The sequence below is a fragment of the Anas platyrhynchos genome, chromosome Z (assembly GCF_047663525.1).
Source record: "Anas platyrhynchos isolate ZD024472 breed Pekin duck chromosome Z, IASCAAS_PekinDuck_T2T, whole genome shotgun sequence".
Taxonomy (NCBI): domain Eukaryota; kingdom Metazoa; phylum Chordata; class Aves; order Anseriformes; family Anatidae; genus Anas; species Anas platyrhynchos.
This window is the reverse complement of record NC_092621.1, coordinates 26,538,796-26,565,652: the sequence shown is the minus strand read 5'-3', so window position 1 is coordinate 26,565,652 and position 26,857 is coordinate 26,538,796. Positions and strand designations below refer to the sequence as shown.

Below are 26,857 nucleotides of genomic sequence, written 5' to 3'. Positions count from 1 at the left end.
GCACTGCCACCAGCCCCAGAAGATACTGTTGTCTTCATAAAATAGCCCTGCTCCCAGAATAGTGTCTAAAAACTGGTTGTTGTTGTTGTTTTCTTTTTGCCTGTTTAATTATGAAACAAACATTTCATAAATGTAGGGTTATGTAGTTTGTCCCAAGTTGTTCAGTCCAATGCAGCTGCAGAACCATGGTCTACTGATGAGCATTCTTATTGCTTTAATAAAACAAAAATAAATAAACAAATAATAATAATAATAATAATAATAATAATAGTAATAACAATGAGAGTCATTAAATATTTAAGATTTTTAGAAGCAGTGTAACACTGATTTGCTGTAGAGGCCTTTCTTGACGTTGGAAAACAAGGAGAAAACAGTCTGTGTGCAGAAAATATGCCCGTCACAGGAGCTGCAAGGAGCCAGGAGACATCTCTCTTGGGGAACAGAAAAAACTGTTTAATGACTGTCAAGAATTATACTCCTCAGAAATCCTTTCAGTAAGCCCCTTTCTGTAATTTTTTTAGATTAGCCTGGTGGCAGGAATGGGACTCCAGTGGAGGCAAGAAGCAGTGAGGATAAACACTGTGAAGCCTGACACAGGAGTCAGCTGGGAGAAACAGCAGTTGCTGTACACCAAGGAGCATTCAGGGTGCAACCATGCAGCACTGGCACCGTTTCATTAACCTCCATTTGCAGATGTTTTTCAGTAATGTGTGGCCTACCAAAATCTTCATCTTGACTTTGAGGATGGGTTTTCATCACTGACCATTGACTTTGCTTGTAAACTTGTATGCTAGGGCTCTGAGTTGATGCAATCTTACAGAGTAACATCTTTGATTAGGCTAATGGCTTCTTACTGATGCAGCAGTTTCTATCTGTGGTGTACAGATGACCTTCTCCTCTACTGCCTATCCTCCTTCCTAATGAGAATAAACCACATAAAGATAAACTGTGTTAAATAGGTGTAACTACTCCTATGAGTAAGGCCTCAGGTGCTTCAACAAGAGCAGAATAATTCAAGATAGCCATTTTTACATGTAGGTCATCACTGGTGCTAATTAATGCAAGGGCCCTTTATGTTTGTAATGGTCAATATGAGCAATTCATACTTGCACTTGAATTTAGCTGTGATTTCTATGACTTTATCTGTAGACAAATCTAATGAATCAAATCATCAGATGAAACCTGTCTGCTGCATAGTGCAGACCATGAAAAATTGGAGTAATGCCTACTTCAAGCCTTCAAGTAAGCATTACTATTTAACTAGCAATGTCTCCGAATTACACCGTATTAAACATGTTCTTCAGTAATTTGTTCCAAAGCCAAATTCCCTTTCTGAAAAAGAGTCATAATTTGAATTTTATTGCTAATATCTGGCATTGTGGTACAGCCACTAGACCTTCACTAAATTTCTGTCTGCTAGATTAAGCATTGTTGTAGTAGCTGATTTGTTCACTTTCTGCATTTATGACTCAAGATCAAGTTGCTTTTTGCCTAGGGTTAAAAAAAAAAAAAAAAAAAAAAAAAGAAGAAGAAGAAAAAAAAAGGAAAAAAAAAAAGAAAAAAAAAGAGAAAGAGAAAGAGAGAAAGAGAAAGAGAAAGAGAAAGAGAAAGAGAAAGAGAGAAAGAGAAAGAGAAAGAGAAAGAGAAAGAGAAAGAGAAAGAGAAAGAGAAAGAGAAAGAGAAAGAGAAAGAGAGAGAGAGAGAGAAAGAGAGAAAAAAAAAAAAAAAAAAAAAAAAGAAAAATAATGCAGGTATCTCCATCTATCAGAAGCACTTACATAACTTCTTTTTGTCTGCCTTCCCTTCCCTTTAGGTGTTGTTTTAATTTTATCTGGTCAATCACTCATCCATAACTCATTTTCTATTAAAGATTCAGCACACTGTTCATCTGCATCAGCAGGGTCAACTGCACTGATTAACAGGGAGACATACGGATTTGTTTTTCCACAGAAATCACAAAAGGGAAGAACATGATCAAATGGTTGATCACAACAACAGACTCAATAGAAAATATCCCACAAAGATTTTTCAGGAGTTTTTACCAAGCAGACAGAGGGAACAAAAACAAATACGCCTGTAGGAAGGCTTTGGGAACAGTTTGTTGTAAAGCAATTCTAATCACACAGGGCTGGATTCAGCAGCTCCGCAACCGTGGCTTCAAATGAGGACAGGATGACCTACTGTGTCCATTCACAAAATGTATGTGCAGAGACTTTAAGTAAATTTTCATTTAAGAAAGCTGTGAGGAAGAATTCCTGGATTACAAACTTCAGCTGATGAATACCACAATACCACATACCACATACAGTTAGCTGACTGGCTTCAAAAATTATAATGCTGATATGCTCTAAGGAATTGAAAGAGAGGCAGTGCTTCCTCCACTGGCTGAGTGGGCTGACTCCTGCTCCAGCTTGGTTTGTTGAGGCAGCCCCATTCTTGGGAAGGTGTGTTGTCTGATCTCTTGTGTGCAGATGGCCAGAGGCTTTTCTATTTAATTCTCTCGTTATTTTTCTCTGCCATATAGCAAGGCTGGAATTGAAGGCCTGGCAAAGAAATAAACCATCTAAACATGCTCATTGTTTTGCAGGACGTCTCTGTTCTGCAAAGAAGAGGGATGAAGCTTTATCAACTGCTGGCATTCACATTCCAGTTAAGAAAAATCTTGGAAATAAGAATGCTTTTTGAAAACATTAGTGGAAATATAGCAGTCAGAGAAATAAGTCTCCAACTAGCTGCATGTAATGCAGCTGCATGCATTTTATCCTTGTCCAGTCCCAGCATCATTTCTTCAATAACTTGGAACAAATTTTTTAACCAACTGTTTTTCCCTCTTTTCTGATGATGTACATAATCATACTCCTTCAGAGTCTTCTTCCCTTCTCCTGTGTCTTCTTGATACAGTTTTTTTATGTGTAGCTCTGCCTGTACCAAGCAGAATCTGGGGGCAAGAGAAAGAGGTTGTTTGGCATACAAACAGAGGATTACTTTCTCTTGAAAGACAAGCAGAATAAAATTTGGGTAATCTCCTGGTGATGGAAGCTCATAAGTGTTGTACCAGGTCAGGCCCAGAGTAGCTGAACACATGCATATATCCTGCCCATTAAATAGACATTCAGCCATGCCATATGTTGATTTTATTGAGAGCCCTTAGACCTGTTGTTGGACAGAAAGCAAGTTCTGGACTCCAAAGAAGTTTAGAATAAATGAAAAGCAAAAACTAATTGATATGCTGATCTTAAGGCCACAAAGGATCTGGGTTGCATTATTGATCAGCAAGAAAATACCATAGGAAACAAAAGCAAGTATAATATCTCTTGGAGAAAATAAAAATATGATGCCATCAATTCTGTCATTTAAACCTCTTTCAGGATGAAGACTTTTCTGCTAAATGAATGGTCTTACAATTTGTCTACAGCAAATTTTTCCATGTATCAGATGAGATTGGCAGAGGACCTTTGGAGGCCATTTGGTCCAACCTCCCTGCTCAAGGACACCCAGAGCAGGTTGTCCAGGATCATGTCCTGGTGGCTTTTGAAGATCTCCAAGGATGGAGACTCTGCAAGCTGTGCCAGTACTCCATCACCCACACAGTAAAGTGCCTCCTGATATTCAGAGGGAACCTCCTGTGTTTTAGTTTGTGACCATTGTCTCTTGTCCTGCCACTGGGCACCCTTTCTTTTTTGCACCATCCATTCAAGTGTTTATAGACATGGATAAGATCTCCCTGAGCCTTCTCTTTTCCAGGCTGAACAGTCCCAGCTCTCTTCCTGTCCTCACAGGAAAGGTGCTACAGTCTCTTCATGATCTCGGTAGCCCTATGCTGGACTCTCTCCAGTATGTCCAGGTCTCTCTTGGACTGAGGATGGAGGTGTGTGTCCTTACTTCCTAAACCTACTAGCAATTTAGTGCTAAAATGTTTGCAGGTAGACAATCCAACTGTATGATTTCCAGTTCCTGTCGTGTTTGTGAATAAATGGTGACTTGAACCTCTATGGTCTATGATGCAGTTGTTCTCATTTCCCAGCTGTGGTGGTAATAATGCCACCTGCCGCATCTCATTGTACTCTCTAGTTTCCTTCTCATTGCCCCAGGTAAAGCTTGGACTTGCCATCTTTTCAGTCTGAGAGAACAAACCCAGGCATTGAAAAGAGGCTCAGCAATAGAAAAGCTGCTGCTTTTAATTAAATCACAATGAAGTCTCTAATTGTAGCCCAGGGAAGAGTCTTTTAAATAAACTCAAAAGTGTTATAGCAAACACTTGAGATGCAAGGTTGAAGTCCATCACAAATTTTTCACATTAGCACATTGTTTAAATTGATTTCTACAGATAATGCAGAAAACATCATTAAAAACCACTGACCTGCCTTGAGCAAAAAAATCACAAGCGCTTTCTTCAGCCCTTTCTGATGAAATATGACAATATTCTGAGTAACTTTGTTAAAATATAGTCAAGCTGCAGTAAACTTTCAAGATTTTTCAAAACACACGTTTTACAAGAATAGAGGCTGATATGAGCTCTGGGCATTTTCTCCTAAATTACCTTAATTTTCAAAATATACTAATGCAAGTCTTGCATGCCTTGATCAAAGATGGCAGCAGAAACCATGCTATAGGCAAGCATTTCCACTTAAGCAAATCTCTGCTAAGACACGTATGTGGCAGCTCTGTAGCAAAAAGACATATTTTCCCTGTCTCCCTTTTCAATATACCTTCTGACTCTTTTCTGCCTCGGTTGAGAAAATTTCCAGTCCAAAGTGTCATGGCTTTTCCTTTCTCCCCTTTCTAATGAGGATTGCTGCTCTAAGGATTAGTGTACTTTAGCCATAGGAAACTCCAGGAGTCTGGTAGTCTTGAAAAAAAGGATCAGAATAGTACTCAGCTGTTGGCTTGAAAGACTGAACAGTGCTGAGGTACTTCCAGTGAAGATTTACACCTCATTACTAATGGATCACAATGTTCTGCAATAGGATTTCTGTGTAAATGGGAACTACCACACCAAGAAATAAGCACGTTCTATAAAAACTTCAAATACACACAGATATTGTACCTGAACTAAAAATTGAGGTCATGCTGTAAAGATGCATTCATGTGGCTCTTAAACTCCGTATTTGCTAACCCAAAAATGTTTTTATAATGTTTATACATTCTGATTCCAATGTCATGGTAGTGACACAGCAGTCACAGAAATGCTTAACATACCAAGTGTATTTTAATTACAGTTATAGGTTGGGTGTCTAGTTTCTAGTGTTTCTTTTCCAATCCTTTTATTCCAACATCAAAGAAAACATGTAGTGAGGCATTTATGTTGGTATATATTATCTTCCTGATTCCATGTCCAGCCTAATAAATTCATTAGTGAGATAAGTTGTACAAATGTTGTCCCCACAGTGCATTAGTTCTTTTTCTTGTTCCCTTAACTTTTTTATTTTAGGACACATTTAGCATCTTTACTGTTTCCAGACACTAAATAAAAACAGTGGGCTGGACCTGTACTGGCAGCCAGGAACAACACCAGTGCCCTGCATACACATCCTTGCTGCACAGGAAAATTAGGTTAACTGATAGTCCAAGTGCTCCAAGTGCTCCATGTGATCAGCACTGGGAAGGATGAGTGGCAGAAAGACACTGTGGGATATCCTGAACAAAACAAAGACAGAGGCATCAACATGGTATCTACATTGCTAATAGCAATGTCAAACAAAACAAAACAAAACAAAACCACCAACAACAGCAAAAACTAGATCATATTATTCAAAAGTTAAGGAACTTATATTTTGTCCATTTTTGAACCTGGAAACACTGGGACATGTTGTGCCAGGGGCTGCAATAGATGATTTTCTAGCCAAAAAGATCCTGTGATTTTGAGAACTGCCTTTCTATAGGCTTGGTTGGCCTTTAAGTCACATTCAGAAAATAGGCATCTTTGTAATTCTGTAGTAAAATTTGCATTCCATGAGGTTGCAACTATGCAAACTTGTACCTTCTCAGCTATCAAACATACTACTGTACTGGATGATGCTTCCTTACACTGTCAGCTTTATTACCTGCAAAACACACACTGCCTTATTTCAGACTAGTTATATTAAAGATATCACTCAACCCAATTCAGTAAAAGTAGTGCAAAGTTGCACATTGGTTAAAATTATTTACTTCAGCTAAGTTTAACATGCTGGTCTGTTTGGTTTATCAATTTATGACAGAGCAAACCATTCAAATACAAACTGGGATGTGTGTATGTCCATACGTATAAATAAAAAATCAGTTTAACTAAATAAAAAAGTAAATAAATATATCATTAAACATAAATTTGTGTGTATGGAAGGCTAAGACATGTTCTTCTGGCATCCTCACATTCTCTTTTATTAACCTTTTTCCATGTGGAATCCTCTACTTTTATATATAAGTACTGATGTATGAATCTGTACATACCGCGAATATCTCATATTCTACAAAATTTCTATAACTCCAGTCAAGTCAGAACAGCCCTGGGCAGACATGGTAAATCACCGAAATAACAAACACACACTTTAAAAATAATCCCCATTTATTTGAGAAACAGTACATCAAAGAGATACTTGACCTGCACACACACAAAACTTCATCAATGGTTTTGATCAGCAATTACTATTGTGCAAACAACCCACCACAGACATCATCCATACATTTGTAAGTGCTTAACAAGGTAGTAGAGCATTGTTGTTCCCATTTTACAGCTGGAACAGAAAAGTCAGATGACTCGTCTGAGAACTCATAGGAAATCAGTGTCACAAATGGGGGAAAAGGCCCACGACTATTGACTCAAACCCAACCTCAAGCCACAAACAAGCTGACCAGGATTGCACTTAGAAACAAAATCCCAGACCAAGGAATGACTTGGTTCCTTCAACTCAAAGAAGAAACAAAGTTTTCTCGTGGGTACAGGGCATGATCATTATTGTGGCATCTCATGGGTGCCTTTCACAAGAGCCAGGTGCATAGAAATGGGACAGTAACACCGGGAAAGCTAGACTGTGGAGTCCTCTGGAACCGCCAAAACTGAGCTGGTGGCACAGCAACATTGCAGAGAATCCCCAAAAATGCCAAGGGGCATTTCTTAGCCACAAGTACTGCACTGACCAAGGTTTCCCTCAGCGTGTGGTGTGGCGGCCCAGCTGAGAGGAAGCCACCCGACCCCTTTGCTACCAGCAGGCCTGACACGGGCCTTGGGAAGCATGGGTGGCCTGAAGGACGGCTGCTATAACTCTGAACTGCTCTAAAGTAGGGACATCAGCCTGGGGTCATGGCAGTGTGAGGCTGTAAGACTTGCACAGAAAGCCACTTCTACACAGGGCCCGCATTTCTGCAGCATGGCTGTTCTGATGATTGCTGCTGGATGTAGCGTGTTTTGTGTTTCCGCATAGCACCACACTACTCAGTGTTAATTAGAAATAGCAGTTGTTATCCACCACGTGTAAAAATACTGTCCCAAAAGGACTGGGATTTCACAGGAGGGTATTTCTATTGGCAGGGATAGATATGAAGGCAGACATCTTTTGGCATGGGTATCTACTTTTAAGGGCTGCCATTAGGACAAACCCTTGCTACCCTTGAAGAGGAGTAGTGCATTATTCACGCATGTTCACAGAGGCTGTTTTCAATCCACCACCACCCACTCCACATGCGTGGCACAGCCCCTGAACACACACTCCACAGAAAGAAAGACAACACGCAGATGAGCTGGGAGAAGCAAGCAATGCCAAGTGCAATGTGGTGTCCAAGGATTTCTTCTCCTTGTGCCATCCAGCCACATTCACGTTACAGAGAACTCTGCTCGCTCCCACAGAGGGGGAGTTTGGGGCTTCAGGCTGGCTGGGGAGGCCACATGGCTCATGTGGTGTCGCATCGTTCTCTTGGCTTTGTCTGTGAGCTGGGCACTTCCAGTTTTCCTGAGGTAGCAGATATAGAGGTCTTTGATTCACACCTTAATGAAAAACAAAAATGAAGGAAAAGGGGAAAGGCAAACAGGCACGGCGGGGTTCCTTAAGAAAGACATGAACACGCTTGATGTAAAACATTTCTGGAATATTTCGTTAGGATAGTGCCAGAGTCTCCAAAAGCAAACCTTACCCTTCCAGAATCACCTTGAAGAACAGTAACAGGATCGTTGTAGAAAGTTACAAAATGGTGAACCAGAGAGACATGACTTTTCATAAATAGGTGGCCAGGTACACATCTCCCAGAGCCCTGGACCTTGTGCAGAAGGAGCAGTTCTCCTGGCAGCCTCCTGCAGCAGGTCAGGGCAGAACTCCAGGCCCCTTGCTGCAGCAGTACACAATACTGAGAGCAGGGAGAGCGGTACTGCTATAGCGAGGTATTCACAGAACTTATACGCAGAAAATATTTGTCAGAGGACAAATAAACCCACTCTTTCTGTTGCTCTGCCAGTTTTTCTGCCAAACATTTTATCAGGACGGGGTCTACTTTGGAGTCAAACTTATTGGCAAACCAGTGCCCATAATTCATAAGCCATCGTAATTCTGCAGCTCCATAGATACAGACACTGCGAAGGTGGGTACCAGTGCATGGAGGATATAAATGTTCTTCAAGATAATTCCATTTCACCAATCGAGTTTTGCTCTGAAGGTCTGTGATGTCCTGGGCTGACCTCGAAATTTCCCCAGGCACCCCAGGAACGCGTACAAGAGTGGCCCAGAAATGTTCATCCGGAGAGTAGGTATCCCTTGACCAATCAAAAAAATCTTTTGCAAGAGAGCTTCTGAGGGTGTACTGAATAAAAGCTCGACTTAAAACAAAATAGGCACTGCCTACAAACACCTCAATATTGTGAGGTGGCGGGTTCTTGGAAATGTTGGTTTTCACAGGCATCTGCATGTATTCGTAAGGCACTTTCATAAGTTCATAGTGATAAGTAAATCGTTCTCTTTTGCTGCTGCTTGGCTTTACGGTTTCCAGCATGTTTCCCCCATTGAGTTTCTTCAATTCAGCAACCAACTGGAAATTTGACCTCAAAGGGAAATCTTGGCCACACAAGTTAATAACATACTTCCAGGGAACTGTAGAGTCCATCAGATCAGACAAACAATTGAAATCTGCTTGCAGCCTCGAAATATGTGCGTAGTCCACTGTCTCCAGTTTTGATGCAATGAAAATATTGGGGAAACATTTAGCTAGATTGTTCATAGCAGATTTGAAGCTTTTTGTTGCTTTTTGGTCGTAATGGATGCAGTATATATTTTGATGACTGTACAGTGAATGTATGAGCCTTTCTACCATTACTGCATCTTTGTGAACAACCAAAGAATAGGCTAATGGAAAATTCTCTTCCTCTGGAGAAACAGGTTTTAGGTGGTATTTCCTAAGTGTGCGATAAATGTGGCAATCATTCGTCATTGCTATGATATCTGCATCATCTAAATCGATTATATCTTTTCTTCTTATCTCTAAACTCTTGCCAATTTCTTGGGGATCTTGTTCATATATAGATGAACAATTAATTTCATACTGAAAGTGATTTCTAAGGTAGGAATACCTGTTTCTAACATAAGAAGAAGTGCTCAAGAAGTGCTCAACCAAATAAATGCCCTTAGATGGAAAAAAATGTCTTTCAACATGGAGGAGTTTCAGGAGTGCAATCACCCACCCCGTGAAACACAGAATCAGAATCTTCCTTCTTGTGGGACATCTGTAGGGACACTTATGCCTCTTCATTCTGTAAGAAAACAGAGATAAGTTGACATTTTACAATAGGAACAATGCATCAGAGGCAATTACAGCTTCTGACAAAAACAGGAGCTCACTGGTCTGGCTACAGCAGAAGCATCACCTTTCTCTTTAATCATCACATTAATTTAAGGACAGATTTTGCCACGATAATAGGCAACGGTTTCATTACCTTTAATTATCTGATTGAAAGCAATAAAACAACTCTGATTTCAGATAATAACCAGATAGATAAGTGTGTTGGAATAAGACTCCTATTGTTTATTTTTCAGACCTCTTTTTTTCATTTGAGTCATAAACTGAGGTACAGCAACCCCTGCATTGGCAGAAACATGACTGTCCTCTAAATGAGTAGAGGAAAGTGTATTTTCCCAGGTAACTCCAGGTAATTCACTGAGTGTGGCAAGAGACTCTCTCATGAGTCTGCAAAGAATGCATGTTTAACAACTTTATGTATTTAAAAATTAAAAAATAATAAAATAAATAAATTAATTAATAAACCTGAAAGTTTTAAAATTCAGTCAGAGCATCCTTGTTGTCTTTGACACTAGGGTTGGCCAATGAAAAGGTCCAGAGGGAAATGGATTTCCTTCCTCCCCTCCCAGCAGGATATGTCCAAAGTCCTCCCTACATCCAGATTCCCTCTTGAAAATACTGCTAATCTGCCCTGAAAAAAGACAGATGAAGACGATATTTCCATCCACTGGAGGGAGCGTATAATACAGCCTTTGAAGGCAGGAGGGACAGCAGTGGGAAGCAGAGCATCTCTCCTGTTCTTTGCTGTGTGATTCAACCTCAGCTGTGACTGCAAAGGCACAGCCACAGCCGTTTTTTGTGAAACAGGGTGTGCAATATCATTTATGTGAAGCAACTTAACAACTGAGGTATTACTGCAGTGAAAGCTAAACACAATGATCCTGTTTCCATATATTTTTGCCTTACCAGTTGAGTGCAAGCAGCATTATTGTTATCCCTGAACAAAAATTAGACCAGGGTCCACATCCAGGTGCAGCATTAGTTTAAACTCTATTTTCTCGCTACATTGAACTGTTCATGCAGAACAGCTCCCAGCAATTTCTTTCAAGAATAAGCTGTTCCAGAATGCCTCAGAGTGAAGAAAAGATCAGACAAGCTGTTGAAACTTTGCATGTGCAGTCAGCTGAAGGGTGCACATAACCTGCTGTAAAAGTTGTGCAGTGCTGTAACAAGGACAGAAAGGCTTCAGTTCAGAACAAAAACAACACAGTCTTTTTGCAAACCAATGAGATGATTTGGGAGAATTGTTACATAGTGCCATGACAGGAAGTTTTCTGAACAGTGACCAGCTTTTCTGTACGTCTTCTCACAAAGTCCTCTCCCTCCCTCCCTCCCCCTTGTTAGGCACAAGACAGGGAGCATGGTTGAAGTACTGTGTGCTCTCTGGGTCCTGAAGCTGTGCAACAGGTGATGATGCCATAGCAAAACAGCTCCCAGTTATTCCCAGAATTAAAGCCAGGTGGATGGATGGCTTAACACGACTCTTCTCCATCAATTCCTGCAACAAGTGTTAGGCAAGCACCTGTGATGCTGTGCCTTCTCCTCTCCTGTACTAACCCCAACAGGAGCTATGCTTCCATGTGCAATACCAAGACAATTCCTTTCAAAAAATTTGGAGCTTCCCCCTCTTCCCAGTTTTCAGGTGCAGTTATGGGTAGGAATAAAATGGTGGGACCACCAGGAGTGGTCAGATGGCTGCAGGTTCCAGGTATAGATTTAAAATCAAGTTCTGAGATGTGTGTGCAGCTAACTTAGGGATTTTTAACATACCCACAGTGGTCAGGTCTTGCAAATTCTAGCTTCACAGTCAAAACTTATCCTGCCAAAATAGAGTTGTTTCATTAGTCTGCCCTCCCTGTGTTTTTCTTTCCCTGTTACCTTCTCTGTGAGGGGCAACAGAAAGGAGAAGGAAATGCCACCTTCCCTGAAAAAATACATGCAGCCTGATGCAAGCCTACATGTGGGTGCCCATGCAGGCTCACCAAGCTTGCCTGAGTCCCTGGCACTCTGTTTCACACAGGGGTGCCAGCTAGAGACTGGGGAAGGGGGTACAGTAATACACCTATTTTGCAGAAGCCAGAGCTTGGCAACTCTCTGTAGGTTTTACAGCCACCACACATATTAACAAATTATGAGAAAAAACAAACAACCAAACAAACAAACAAAACCAACCAACCAACCAAACAAACAAAAAAACAGATCTCTCTTTGCAATGCTCCATTATCACAAAGCCAAGACCCCAGCTTCTTCCTTAGCCAGCACTTGCATGCCTTCACTTCTCCAAACCAAACCGCCCAAGGTGTAATCAATATCTCACTGTCTAGACAAGGTTTCCCCTTCATCTGCTTCCTTCTTCTTCTTCCTTTTTCTTTCTTCTACTTTTTCTTTGCAGGAAGGAGAAATGTGGAGTGTGATCTCTGTGTGCAACCTACCTGGCGACTGCCTTGTTGTCTCACTAGCTACCAAGGACAACCAATGTCACGCCTGGCTGAGCGGAGATCACTACTTGCTGGAGGGGAACAAATCTCCAGTGACTGCCCAGCATCAAACATTCCATCTCCAGGTGTTCCAGCAAACAAGCCAGGACACCACAGTTACCTTGGACTGCTGGAGCATGGTGTGGTCTGTAGGCAGGCCAGGATGTGCAGGAAATCACCTGGGCAGCACTGAGGCTTCCTTCTTCCCAGATGATGTAAAAGGATCTGTGCTCAGCTCCGTTTAATGTTCCTATGGTTTTCGGCACTGCCAGTCAAAAGAAACTATTGTGCCATATAAAGAGGTTATAGAAACACACAAAATTGTGGTGATGTGGTTTGAATTCCTCATGAAGAAGGGAACTAATGAGCACTGGTAAGAAATTGCAGCTCCTCCACTGAATCCCTTGTTTATGGAGGCTCTCTCCTTGGTCCTGGCCTGGAGCTGGTCAGATGAGAGAGCACAAGGAGTCTGCAATTATATCCACAGCCTCATCTGTGCTTTTACAAAACACAGTATCACTATCACCACAGTGGTACAGACAGAATCAGGCCATGAGTGATCCCAGCCACTCTCCAGCAGTGCAGTTCACCACTACCAGTATCCCACTGTCCCTCCTGCCCCACTCTTAATATATTAAATTCATATTCTCTGTTGTTGCCTCCAAGGAATGCAAGGGCAGGGCCAGTATACCGGTACAGGGGCAACAACTTTACTCTTTAGGCACAAAATATTTGCCTGTAACCAGAATGATGTTAATTTCAGCAGGAGACTGGAATTTACTAAGGGCAAATTGTGCCTCACAGATCTGGTGTCCATTCACAATAGGGTTACAGCACTGGTGGATAGGGGAAGAGCAACTGACATCATCTGCCTGGATTTGTGCAAAGCATTTGACCCTATCCCAGACGACATTTGTGTCTCTAAATTGGAGAGACGTGGATTTGATGGATGAACCACTCAGTGGGTAAGGAATAGGCTGGATGGTTGCACTCAAAGAGCTGTGGTCAAGGAATTGATGTCCAAGTGGAGAACAGTAACAAGTGGTGTTCCTCAGTGGTCAGTAGTGGGACAAGCACTGCTTAACATCTTTGTTGGTGACAAGAACAGTGGGATTGAGTGCACCCTCAGCAAGTTTGCTGATGACACCAAGCTGAGTGGTGCAGTGGACACGCTGGAGGGAAGGGATACCTTCCAGAGGGACCTGGACAGGCTTGAGAGGTGGGCCTGTGTGAACCTCATGAGGTTCAATAAAGCCAAGTGCAAGGTCCTGCATCTGGGCTGAGGCAATCCCAAGCAGCACACAGGCTGGGTGGAGAATGGATTGCAAGCAGCCCTGAGGAGTAGGACTTGGGGGTGCTGGTTGACGAGAAGCTTCACGTGAGCTGGCAATGTGCACTTGCAGCCCAGAAAGCCAACTGTGGCCAACAGGGTGAGGGAGGTGATTCTTCCCCTCTGCTCTGCTCTCCTGAGACCCCACCTGGAGTACTACGTTCAGCTCTGGAGCGCCCAGAAGAACTAGGACATGGAATTATTATATCAGAATGAGCCTAGATTAGGGCCATGAAGATGATCGAGGGGCTGGAGCACCTCTTCTATAAAGACAGACTGAGGGAGTTGGAGTTGTTCAGCCTGGAGAAGAGAAGCTCTGGGGAGACCTTAGAGCAGCCTTCCAGTACCTAAAGGGGGCCTGCAGGAGAGATGGAGAGGGACTTTTTACAAGGGCATGTAGTGATAGAACAAAGGGTAATGGCTTTAAACTAAAAGATAGTATATTTAGATTAGATGTTAGGAAGAAATTCTTCACTCAGAGGGTGGTGAGGCACTGGCACAGGCTGCCCAGAGAAGCTGTGGATGCCCCATCCCTGGAGGTGTTCAATGACAGCTTGGATGGGGCTTTGGGCAGCCTGATGTAGTGACAGTGAAGTTGTAGTGACAGTTTTTGATACCAGTGCATAGCTCTTGTTTCTTAGCACAATGCAGCACTTGAAGACCCTCTTGGACACTGCACTGTACCACATGCACCATCATCACTGAAAGAGAAAGGGAAAGAACAGCATGCTACAGATGGTCACCTAGAACTACCTGAAGCACCTACCTAGGTGCTTCAGCACTGATCACGATGGTTATCTCACCCATGTATTTCTTTTTCCTCAGGTGCTAACATCCTGCTCTTTGTACAATATGTAGGCCCAGTGATCCTGGACAAGGATTTTATATGAGGAAGGGAGGATGGCTTTGCCATCTTGCCAAGTTTCCTAACATATCTGCATTTTTTTTTCTTCTGCACGCAAGATTCTGGCAGGAATGAATGAAGGTTGATCACATCTTGTAAACAACACAGGTTGCACAGCTGGTGTATATACACAGTGTCTGGCCTGGGCACTTGCTGTGTGGGATGCAAAGTACTGGATGACTCAGAGAAGACAAATGGGTGTTTGTATTTATCCCTTGCATCTGTAATGCAAGATCAGGAGATGTTCAGAGAAAACAGGCATGCAACAAATACAAGGTAAACACATTTGTATTGAGTAAGAACATGCATGTGTTCTTACACAACACATAAGCACCATATGTCAGAAGGTATCATAAAGACCATGAGCTCAGTAGGATTCAAGAAAGAATTAGGCGATCAGCTGGCCATTGGGAATTTCCAGAGAATTGCATTAGCCAAGGCAGAAATATGGACAGAAGGCTCAATTCTCTGGCACCATAACATAAGGCAATTATCATCCACCAAGAGCCCTGACAGGAAACTTTTACCAACAGGAACACGTACTGTGACCATTGCTCTGTTCTCGGAATCTGCTTTTATCTCCTGTTGGGCCAGAATAGGGGCCGCTAGTTAGATCCATTACAGTGGATGAAGAAGATGCAGGATGTTCTTGATGATGAATGCAGGAGCTGTGATAGCCTTCACCAGCAGAATAAATACTCCCGAGGGGCATGGAGGGAAGCCTAAGCCGGCTGTTCTTGAAGAGGAACTATCAGTCCTCACCTCCAATGCACTTCACAGTGCCCTGTGTCTAAAGCAGTGATGCTGGGCTTACAGGAGGACCAGAAAATAACAGCCTTCTGCAAGTAGTCAGTGGTGCTCCACTCCCTCCTACGGGCTTCAATCCAACGTGCATGTCTCATCTTTTGGGAGGCTGCAGAAGATTTCTGCAGCTCTTCTGTAGCTCAGAAACCACTCATAAAAACCTGTAAAGCCCATAAAACTGGAGTACAGTGGTTTGATTTTTTTTTTTTTTTCTCCTCTCTTTGTCCTGAAACACTAGCCAAGCAACCAGTATTTTGACTCATCTCGTGGCAGTGAAACTCAAGTGTTGCTGGAATTAAAACAGTGGAAAAAAACTGTAGGAAAAGCTTCCTTAGCAGGACTTCTTCCTTAGCTCCATGAGCTCGCAGAGTACTGAAAGTGCTGATAGTTATGAGCAGAGCCATGGCCAGCTCAGGGACGCACTGGCAAGGAAGGCCAAGCTGATGGCACCAACATGCCAGAAAATGCACACTGAGACCTGGGTTTCTACTGAGTTGCAGCAACATGGGGACAAGGCAATGAGAACAGAGGAAATAACACGTGTGTATATACATACTGTGTATATTTTAGGTAACACAGCAAAGATTTGGGGAAATGAAGCATGGTCTGATCAGGGAAGCGTGACTGTAGAAAACCCGCTACCTCCATGGTCTCTGCTTGCTGCTATCAGCGAGATGTGCTGAAGTTCACCTTTCTGAGAAAGAAAAAAGAAAAAAAAAGAAAAGGTGTTCCTGCTTGCAAACTAGTCAGTCTTATTCCAGCAGTCTGGAAACATAAATTAAAGCTGTGGAGTACCCAGAAATGTGCAATCCCCTGTAGTTGCACATCATAAATGTGGCAAGAAGCATTTGCACCTGTACAAAAGCCATAGGCAACCTGCTTGGGTCAATCACATAGCGCAGTCAATGCCAAGTTCATACTGGGACATTTCCACAGAGGTAGAAATAATGTGCAGTGATAGGGTAAGTGAGGCAAATTGAGCTGGTGGCTATTTCTCTTGGCTATTTCTCTCAGATTTTACAACACAGCTTACAGAAACAACACAGAAATGTGGAATTTCTATACTAAAAGACAGTAATTGCTTGAAATATTAATTTCTTACAGGGTGAAAGCCAAGGAAAGGCTAAGTAAAGGTAAATTAAAACCCACTTTTAGAATTCTTTTGGGAGAGAAAACAATATAAATATGAAAACAAGTATAATTCCAGCTCAGACGGCTGCTAACATTTCTGCACACTACAAGGTACTTACTCCTGAAAGTGGCTCCTCCCTTCACAACTGCTGTGAGTAACTGAGCGAAGGGAGAGCATCCACCCCCCACGTACAGCACTCTAGCCTCTTCAGGAATATGCTCAGTCCTCAGCTGCAAAGGTCGCTGCACCAAAGGTTTCTGTGCTTATAAATCCACGCACACCACTCAGGGTTCGGCCACCACACAAAAGCAAATGTAGGAGCCAAGCAGAGGAGGAAATCCCATCCACAGGCGCTCGGGCTTCAGGTGGAGCAGCAGAGCGGTGGCTGGGGAGCAGTCCGGCTAAAAGCTTTCCCTCACGAACCACAGACATTAATTACAGCAGTTCTGACTGACAGCCAGGCACTAGTGTGCCCTCCGTGATATTGAAATTTAAATGGCTATCCCTGAAAATGGTTCAGCAAAGGTCAGGCGCGCCGCTAACACCAGATGCAAGCTGCTCAGAGAATCCCCAGCATCGTGGGCACCACTGCTGCTCTGCAAGCTGTGTGGACAGCCGTGTGCCTTCACATTTAGCTGGCCGTCTCCTGTCCCAGTCACTGTACCATGCACCTGTGTGTGACACACCTCGCCCCACATCTGCCAAACTAAGTGTCTGAGGTCCCTCTGCAGTGCATTGGAAAGATGGTAGGAACTGCAAAGGATAATCGGTTCCACCCCAAGATCAGGCTGTGAGGAAGTAGAGGAGGCATCCCCAGGAGAGCCACTGCCCCAACAAGCAGTGCTCCAGGATGGTGTTCAGGAGCTGTGGAGAAAGGCCAGCCCAGGAGCTTCTCTGGTAGGCCTCAGTCGCCCTGGAGGGCCAAGGCTGCCGATGTCCTCCTGCTCCAACGTCTTGTAGCCATGAGGGCTTCAGCTGCTTCAGCTCTCTTTCAGGCTTCCCTGCTCTAAAGGGTTAAGGAGGGACTCAAACAGCTGACACAAATGGGCAGATCTCCCTCAGCCACGTGGAGAAACTTGCAGGCTTTGGGCTCGTGCTGCCTCTCTGAAGGCATGTTTCCACTTTGCTGGGATCCTAATGGCTTACATATGCAGAGCTCTGGCTCCTGAGGGAGCCCCGTGCTCTGCCACTGCTCCTCACATTGTTATTTCTACCATTTCCATATACTGCACGCACTGGGAGTAACTGCAGATCCAAGTCTGTACAACTCAGCAATGCCAACATCATTTTTGTGCAGGAGGAGGCTGCAGCTGCCTTCGCCCTGAGCGGGAACAAGTGGTTGGCTTTCACTTGCCTCTTGCCCTGCATGGCGAGTCTCTTCTGCAATCCAAGCAACCACCACCTCTCACGTCCCTGTATCAGCACTGCAAGCCAGAAACCGACTGCCTTTTGTGCTGCAAAAAGAGAGCAGACCCCTCCATCACCGAGGAACCAGCTCCAACCCCTCCAGAAGCCTCCCTTCCCATTTGGCAGATGACTCGCAGATGGCTGCTGGAAAGATCCTGCTTGGGAACAAACCAGTTTCCAAAAAGCTGTTCTTTTAAAGCAACAGCCACAATATTTGAGGTGCTTTTCATGGATGCTGCCCATGTGGAGGAGCTGTGCTGAGCCACCAGGGTCCGTCATAGCAGCCCAGAGCCTGCTGCAGGGGGATTTCACACTAGGAGCCCCATGGCAGGCAGCAGGGTGAGGGTGCTGCTTTGGAGACTGTCTCTCATCCACCCAGATCTCTGCTCAGGGCAGGCTGGTGCTGTGCAGCCCACAGAGAGGGGAAGGAGCTCTGGGTACAGGATGGAGCAAGCAGGCAGAGCTACCTGAGGAAGCTTGCAACGCTCCTGCCTGCATCAGTCCCTGCATGGCGACTTCCCCGAGGAATGCAAGATTTGCATCAGTCAATACCCGCTGGCCCTCCTGCTCTGCCCTCTGCCAGTCCTTCCTGAAGGACCTGTTTGGTAAGCAAACAAAATTCCGAGCTCAACCACCGGCTGTGTGGAGATGCAGGAGAACAACAGCCCTGGCCTCCCTTCAACATGCATCTCCAGCACATACTGTTTATTTTCTGCTCCACCGTTACCCACCTGAGAGGTCTGCGGCTCTCTGCACTGGGTCACAGAGACCACATGAGATTGCTGGTGTCATGCCAGAGGGCCAGCGGGTGGGAACCAACTCTTTACCTGTTATCAGCTCAGCTTGGGAGTGGTTAACCAAGGCCATGGCATACCAAAACAGGGATTCCTGGAAAATTCAAGCTGTAAGTAGGCAGCACAATCTCCTCACTGTATTTGGAATACATTGTATTCACTATGAATACCATCAAAGGGAAACCTGAATTTGTGCTTGCCACAGAGCAAGAATCAAGGGGAAATATAAATTTAGAATGAAAATCTGTGAAAGGAGAGGGAGTGGATACACAGGTCAGCAGGAGTGCTCCTGCCCCACCGTGTTGTCCTTTCTCCCATGCAGTAGCCCTTCTGCAGACGCTCTGCAGGAACCAGGCAGCTCCCCCTCCACAACTTCAGTAAAAACAAAACCACAACAAAACAGTGGGAAAGGGACGGGCACTGAAAAAAGTAGGAGAAGCAGAAAAGGAGTGGGGGAAAAGATGAAAAGAGGAGAATGGAGAGAGGGATCAATTGGGGTAGGTGATTTCATGTGAGTAGCATTAAGGAGAAGAAAAAAAAAAAAAGCAAACAGAGCAGCAAAACGTGCTTGATCTGACTTGCTGCTCCTCCAGCTCTCAGAGGCACCTGAGTCAAAACCAGTGCCCACACCTTTCCTTGGAAGCCAGACTACCGTGTGCCTCAGTGCTGCACAGCAGCATTACCATACAACAGCGGGAGCAACAGGAACCTTTCCTTCTCCTTCAGGCAAAAACACTCTGGGAAAAGATCTCCTCTCTCCTCTCCCTCATTAGAGACCTCTCTTTGCCTTACACACACCCACTCCCACAGTAGGTGTGTGCAGACTTGGTCTTCACTGCTGGCTCTGCAGAAAGATGCAGTTAGCTCCTGGTTTCCCCTCCGCTCTGTGCAAACCAAGCTGCTGGAGAGGTCTCTGGGGAAGGCAGAAAAAAACGTCCCTGGGAAGCCAGGGAAGGAGAAAAGCAGCGATGTACTTTGCTAAGTGATTTTTTTTTTCCTTTAGTAAACCGTCTGGCTTGAGTCAAACTTTTATCTCTATGTGATTATTCAGTGCTGCTAGCTGGGAAAATTAATTCATTCATGTACTAATATTTACTGCTGCTAGCTGGTTATTTTCATTGCAGAATCATCTATGATAGGGATCTCGGAGCTCCTGTAGGAATGCTTTATACTGGCATCAAATCTAGACCAGTTGATCTATCCGGTTTGCTTGTTTTTCCACCCATTTTTCTGACCCGTACACCCTTGTGCTGGAGCCCCAGTAAGAACAGCCTGGCACCTCAGGCTATGCCCCTGCACCAGGCAGCAGTGCCCACTGCCAGCATCCTTCCCCACAGCTCACCCCCCCGTTTTGACCTGCCTGATGTCATACACAGATTTCCTCTGAGTGACTGACAACCACAGAACTAAGAAACTCCCGCTTTTCCCAATTACTTCTGAGCTGTTTTATGGACCTCTATTTCTGAGGTTCAGGACGTGGAATAATACCCCATTACTTTTCGACCCAAGCCATTTAAACAGTAAGCCTGCCAGTTTTAAGACCCTGAAGATTTAAAACAGCGTGGTGCCCAAGGAACAACAATAACAATAAAATCCACAGTTTAACGCTGCCCATTTTGTTTGTGCTTCTGGAAGAGAAACGACAATGTCTGGGCAGATGGGAAATACAGATTCAGCAAAGATTTAGCAGCTCTGGTTATCACCTCTGACTTCGCCCCGTCTGGCAATGATTTTGTCATGCCAGCACTAAATATTGGGACACTTTATTGCGTGGGATACATAGATTTGTGCTTCCTTACAGAACCTGCTGTGCTGACAGTAAGTTACTTTGATCATCTCTCTGTCCCCGGTCCTAACTCTGTAAATGTTCCTTAGAAAAGGCCAAGTGCTCCTTTCTCACTGCAGTCAACACGTAGGTGATCCTCATAATTGCAGTAGAACACCTGACATAATTTCCTGCATGTTTATGCCCCAGAAATAAGTCATGGTAAGGGAAGTCTGGTCTCTGCTCTTCAGCCAGTAAAAGAGGCAAGCGGCTGCTGCAAGGTGGTGCAAGGAGACGGCCCCCCAAGGGAGAAGTAAGCCCAGCTCCTCTGCCTCCCCCACCAGCCACAATTACTTCAGAGTAACTTTTGCTGGAAGCAGCTCTGGTGAGCACCTAAAAAGAAAAACCTCTTGACAAATCCCTTGGTATGTCCCAAAGTACTCTGTCCTGCAGCCCTGGTAGGACACAGAGGTGTTTCGAAAGCCCAAGGATGGTCAGCTGAGAAAGCTCTCAAGCCCTCATCACCTGCAAGGTGAGTATTTAAGCTCTCTAACTTTAAGAGGTGGCCATATCCATGTTTTTCAAGAACTTAAAGGCAGGAGTCAAAAAGGATTTAAAAAAAAAAAAAAAAAGTGAAAAAAAAAGAAAAAACCAACACAGGTAAATAGAGTTTACTCACTTCTAACTTGGGGAAAGCCAGGGTTGAACAGCTTCTCTCTGGTTCATATGAGAGTTTAAAATAATAATAAGTCTATGGTGGAGTGAGGGTTAACCTTTACCCCCAAACTACCGCACAGCATAAAAATCAGGCCCACAGGGGCAAAGCTTGTGTACATTGGCAAGCACGGTCGGCATAAGAGAGGGTGGAAGTTTCCTGTCGGAGAAGGAGGCAGGAGAAGCTGCACCGTGCTCCAGAAAGGCTGCAGTGAGCGGCTGAGCCTATTTCTCCTGTTCCCCCAACAACAAGAATGCCTTCACCTTCCTGCCGAGCTTCTCACAGGCTCTTTTCTGCAGACCCTGGCTGTAAATTGCGCCCCTCAAGTCAATTCCTACCGAGCCAAAGCCTTCCCAACCAGCGTCACAGCTGCCGTACCGGTGACACCACATACACCGAGCTGCAGACCCACCTCCTGGACGTTGCTTTGGTCTCTTTTCCCTTGGGAACACTTCAGGGCGCCCTGCCCAGGAGGAACCACGCAGGCACAGCCGATGTGGTGGTGAAATGAAGCCTCGCTGCCCGCCCCATGCTGACGGCACCGCGTTCAGGTCGGTCAGCCTTTCAAGCGCGTGCGAAGTCGGACAGAGGTATGGATCAGGGACATCATTGCCTGCAAAGAGTAATAGTAATAATAATAAATGTGTAAAAAATGAGTTGAAAAATAATGAGTGTAGCTCTGTATGGCAAGCCGCGGAAGTCTTTAGTCAAACCACAAGCACCTATTTCTGTTCATCCACATAGCACTCCCAAGCACAGGGGAAAAACAATCCTAAAAAAGAGCAGCTCACGTCCAAGCAACCACATTCCCTTCCACAGCAGGGCAAGGTGAACATGAAGAGGGAAATCTCCCTGACAGGAGAAGTGCCTGCCAAAAGCCCTCCCGAGTTCAAACCTTGGCAAGTGACTTCCCCAGCCTGGCATGGGCCAAGGTGGGTGCAGTGACCGGCAGAGTGGGGGGACACCGGGGCTCCACGGGTGCTGGTCCCTGAGGGGATGGGCACAGATGGGGCAAAACACCTCTGCTGGTGGGCAAGAGCCCTGTGCTGCTCCCTGGAGCAGTCCTCCCCACAGCTGAAACCCCAGCACCCAGAGGCAGCTTGCTGCCCACAGTCCCGAGGTGGATGTGATGCCGGGGTGTTGGATGCTTCCGGCATCCTTTGACTTCATGTCCCAAATTCCTTGCTCAGTCTTCGGGTAAGAGAGCTCGGCTATGGACCTAAGGGCAGGAGTCTGGGCTACGTATCACAGCAAAGGTCACAGTGATCCTTTCTGGAAATTGTTTTAGGCATGACAATCTGCCCTGCAAGCCCACCCATTCATAAGCATCCCGCATCCTGTTTCAAGTCTCTCATACGTCAAGAAATCTACTTCTGTGCTACTACAGATAAGCTTCACACGTGCAACACTCACGAAGAAATCTGAGAAGCCACACGGGGTACCGTCAGCATGTACAGTATATAAATGCCACGGTACACTCTGCTGAGGAAAGCACAGTAGCTGTACCCCAATCAGTCAGACAGATTTCCACTCTCCACCCAGACTTCAACCAAAGCATTTTGCTCACCAGCCCCCTCTTCACCACCAGCCTTCCCCTTCACATGGGCTTACAAACCATGGAGCCCACAGCCTGTGCTCCACCCCAAACTGGTACCAACGGCCCTCAGGGCTTGGTCGAGGGGCCTGGAACAGTCGGCAGCATCCCTGTCACAGCACGTGGGCACAGCATGGCAGCTTCCCAGGGAGGGGTGGTCCTGGGATCCCCCCCGTGGTGCTGCCCCCATGCCTCAGACACACAGGTGCCATTAATTGATGAGCACACTAGGAACATAGAGATTACAGCGACTGCAGGAATTTTCCCCGGTCATTTATGTGATCCATCACCAGCTGACAGTAGGTGATGTGCCTGGGCATGATGTGGTCTGGGAACTTGGCGTTTGCCATGGCTGTCCTTTCCTTTGCCCTCCATCAGGTGGCAAATCCCCGTGAGCTCCCCCCGGAATTCACCAGCCAGCAATGTGATGAGGCTTGGCTTGTTGACAGAGTTAGACAAAACTTACTTCCCCTGCTGGATTCGGCACCCTGCAGTTTATGCTCCAGAAACAAGCTTTCTGTGACTCATCCTCCGTGTCTCTTCACTCCTTCATTGATATTTCCTGGGAAACCTCAAACGCTACAGTCGCCGTGTGACTGCTGATGCCATTCCGCAGCTGGAACAGCAAACACCATAAGCTCTGCTAAAGCCCTTGTAGCATCATCTGCTAGCAGGACCAAATCGCTCCAGCAGCCAGCCTCGGGAGCTCGCATCGGGACAGCCTCACCCAACCCTACCCAAAGTGATTTCTTCTGCTGTGTACAGGCAGAGTAACCAGCAAGAATAATGTCAGCAGCTCTCTGGTGTTCAATTCCTGGTGTTGAGCAAAACCTAACACTTTCCCAAAATCCCTTTCTGTATTGCATCTATTGTCCTTTCCTGAAACCTTTCAGCAGAAGTCTGGAAATGCTCTCCTTCTGTTCTGCTAATTGACACAAAGCTTCCACAGGGGAGATTCACAGATCCAAGGACTCCTCTTGAAGCCACACCATACACTGTGGATGCCCAAAAGGCCCTCAGCAGAAAGAATAAACAGCTGACAGACTGGCAAGATCTCTGAACTTATCTGTTCTCTATGAATGTTTCAGCATTATCTTGGTTTCTCTGAATTCTGTGGATCAGTACTCACCAGTTTCTTTGTATGTGCTGATAACACACTGCTTGACCCTTTGCACTCTTTGAATTTTGCCTTTGGTCAATCCTTCCTGGATGTCCTGAGCTACTTCTGAAGAATTTGGGAGATCTATTTTTGAGATGATCAGACAGTCTGGTGATTGACCAGCACAATTTGCAGATATTACGCCAGGAAATAGCACATACAGCACAGACTGACATCCACAAAACAAAATCACAACAACTGGCACAACAGTGGATTTTGGTGTTTGGTCCCCCTTTCCTGCATCCCCACTGTATTCCAAAGCAGTCCAAAACTGCTAATTTTTCCTTCCCACTATTACCACTTCTCAAAAGTTGTCCTTAAGAATTGCTCACTAATTAGGATCATGCATGACAAAGTGCTAGCCAGTGCTGTCACTGATCTTTAACACCTTTACAGGCAGGCAGCATACCCAGAAATGCACAAAAAACAGAACCCAAACCCCCGGGTAGCAGATATGTGACCACCAGCCACAGATGCACAAACACGGCAGCATCCCACGTCCCTTCCCATGTCTTGTAGGAACAGGCACATCCCGCCCAGCCCATGGGGCCCCTCCAGCCCTGGGCGCTGTCCCTGAGCGCACAAAGGTGGGTGCTTGGGAAGAGGATGAAGGACAGAAAAAGAAGAAGCATTCTCCTACACCTTCTCCATGTATCCTTTCAGTTTGTGCCTACTTATAGTTCAGAAATCGACAAAGCCAGGAGTTACAACTTCCATTTCACAGCACCAGCACACTGAGACTTTCTGCCGTGTAACTGTACGTTTGCTTTTGAACCCCTGTAAATCTTTGGATATTGAGGAGACATCGAGGGGCAAAGCACTCCACAGCTGATCCACGCACCCTGTAAGAAAACCACTTTCTCTCACTTGTTTTCAATCTTCTGCCTACCAGCATCACTCAATAGTTGTAGCCCTTGCCCTGGAAGACAGCAAGCAAGCAAGCAGCTCTTCCCTCCTTGTCTGCCTTCACTCCAGTTTCAAGTTTACCTGTTATAGCCCCACTCACCCATCTCTCTCCCAGGCTATCAAGCGGAAAGAAAAAAAAAAAAAAAAAGGCTTTGTAAGAGCTGAAATTACTCCAGTACTGCTGGTTGATGGACTAGCACTTTGAAACAATTTAGGGGATGTTCCGTGGAGCTAGCAAGTCTTCGGGTGGGATGAACTGACCGAGTTAACCCCAAAACCCACTTTGCCCACTTTGTGCTACCCATAGCCTCAAGGCAAGGTCCCTGTAGGGTCTCCGAGAGCTTTCCCCTAGTAAGTCTGTTCAGCCCATAAAAAGACTGAAGCTGCTACTGTCTCTTCTTGAGGGGGAAAAAAAAAAAAAAAAACAACTTCCAAACACATTTCTTTCTGACAGATCCTTACTCTTCTGCTTCCCTAGAAGGAAAAAGAGCCGCACTGGAGAAAAAAAGTAAGAGCGCTTGGCAGACAAAGCACTCCCCCAGCCTAACGCACGGGGTTTTAGCAATGCACCGAGCGCTGACAGAACCGGAGCGTTCGCCAGCTCCCCGGCAGATTCAGTTCCTGTTACAAAACCGCGCCGGGCTGGTACCGGCGGCCGGGGAAGGGGCTCGGTGCTGCCCCGGGGGCTCCTCGGGGAGCGCAGGGCGCCCGCCTGCCCCGCAGCCCCCTCCTCGTCCCGCTGCCAGCCCCAAAATCCCCCTGCGCGCAACTTCTGGGGCGCACGCGAGTTCTTACCGGAGCTCCTCGGCGGCACCCTTGGACGCCGACACGGAAAAGACTGAAAGCACCGGCACTCCTCGTCCTCCTGTCTGCTTGTCCTCCTGTCTGCTTGTCCTCCTGTCTGCTTGTCCTCCTGTCCTGCTTGTCCTCCTGTCCGCCTGTCCTGCCGCCGCGCCCTGCCCTGCTCTGCTCTGCCGCCCCCGCGCAGCAGTGCGCCCGCGGAGCGGCGCCGCGCCCCTTCCTCCTCCTCCTCCTCCTTCTCCTCCTCCTTCTCCTTCTCCTTCTCCTTCTCTTCCTTCTCCTTCTTCTCCTCCTTCTCTTCCTCCTCCCGCTTCCTCTCTTCCAAACTCAGCCGCCGAGCCTCCAAGTTTTCCGGGCAGCGCGGAGCCTCCGCGGCCCCTGCGCGCTGCTCCGCGAGGAAAGTTGGGGCCGGGACGGGCAGGAGGAGGAGGAGGAGGAAGATGAGGAGGAGCAGAAGGAGGAGGAGGAGGATGCACGTCCCCTCAGCACAGCCCGGAGCCGGTGGGCAGTGTTGGCGGCAGCCTGGCACTTGGCTCACCTGCAGCCGGGCACGGTCAGCGGCTGCAAATGGCCATCGGGCTGCTGGCAGACGGAGAAACACAGCCTAAAGCTCTCGTGTGAAGCGGTTCATTCCCTCAATCCTTTAAACAGGGCGTTTTTCCCCCGATAAACATTGTCTGAGATGCAAGGAAAAAAAAAAGAAATCTTTTCCTCTGTGTCATAATCACAAAACACTTGCCAACTCCAGCTGCTCCAAGAATTTACCAGGATTCCTATGGCGACGTTACGCTGGGGCATCTTCTGCGGGTGCTAGCACCGTGCAGGTTTTTGACATCTTCCCATAGCTGCCCTCCGTTCCCACATTTCTCTTACCTTACCTGTTCTTGCCTCTTAGAGTTCAGCTTTGCCCGGCAAGAAGGCGCAATGCTCTGTGCTGGTCCTCTGCCGAGAGCGTATTTAGCTCTATCCGTATCTTTGTCTTTGCTTCTTGTCTCTTTTCCCCTCGTCTCCCTCGCTTTTACCATTTAATAACCTATGGCCTACGTTATGCAGGAGGTCAGATTTTCACATCGGCCGCTTCTGGCCTCAGAACCTCTGAATCTGTGTTGCATTGTCTGCCTCCCAGCTGCTTATCTTCCTTCCCTCTCACGCTTTTGTTTTGTGCCTTGCATTCTTCCTCAATGGTATTAATCTTCTCACTGAGCTTTTTTTTTTTTTTTTTTTTTTTTTTTTACTCCATCGTAGCAATACATAAATAAATAAATTGGTGGAAATACACATCTGAATTTGTGGCCTTTGTTCCCGGCATCATC

General features: G+C 45.7%; 1 protein-coding gene across 2 annotated transcripts; it reads right to left on the bottom strand.

Moving 5' to 3' along the window:
- Positions 1-6,526: 6,526 nt before the first annotated feature.
- GCNT4 (glucosaminyl (N-acetyl) transferase 4) lies at positions 6,527-25,986 on the bottom strand. Of its 2 annotated transcripts, XM_027446072.3 has the most exons (3): positions 25,539-25,986; positions 21,497-21,697; positions 6,527-9,709 (listed from the first exon to the last, which is right to left on the bottom strand). In XM_027446072.3, the coding sequence occupies exon 3, from the start codon at positions 9,706-9,708 to the stop codon at positions 8,341-8,343; it is 1,368 nt and encodes a 455-aa protein (XP_027301873.2). In that variant the 5' UTR covers position 9,709; positions 21,497-21,697; positions 25,539-25,986; the 3' UTR covers positions 6,527-8,340. The 2 variants fall into 2 exon arrangements, with proteins under 2 accessions (XP_027301873.2, XP_071887438.1); XM_072031337.1 differs by lacking the exons at positions 21,497-21,697; positions 25,539-25,986 and adding an exon at positions 12,189-20,969.
- Between the last annotated feature and the right edge of the window lie 871 nt (positions 25,987-26,857).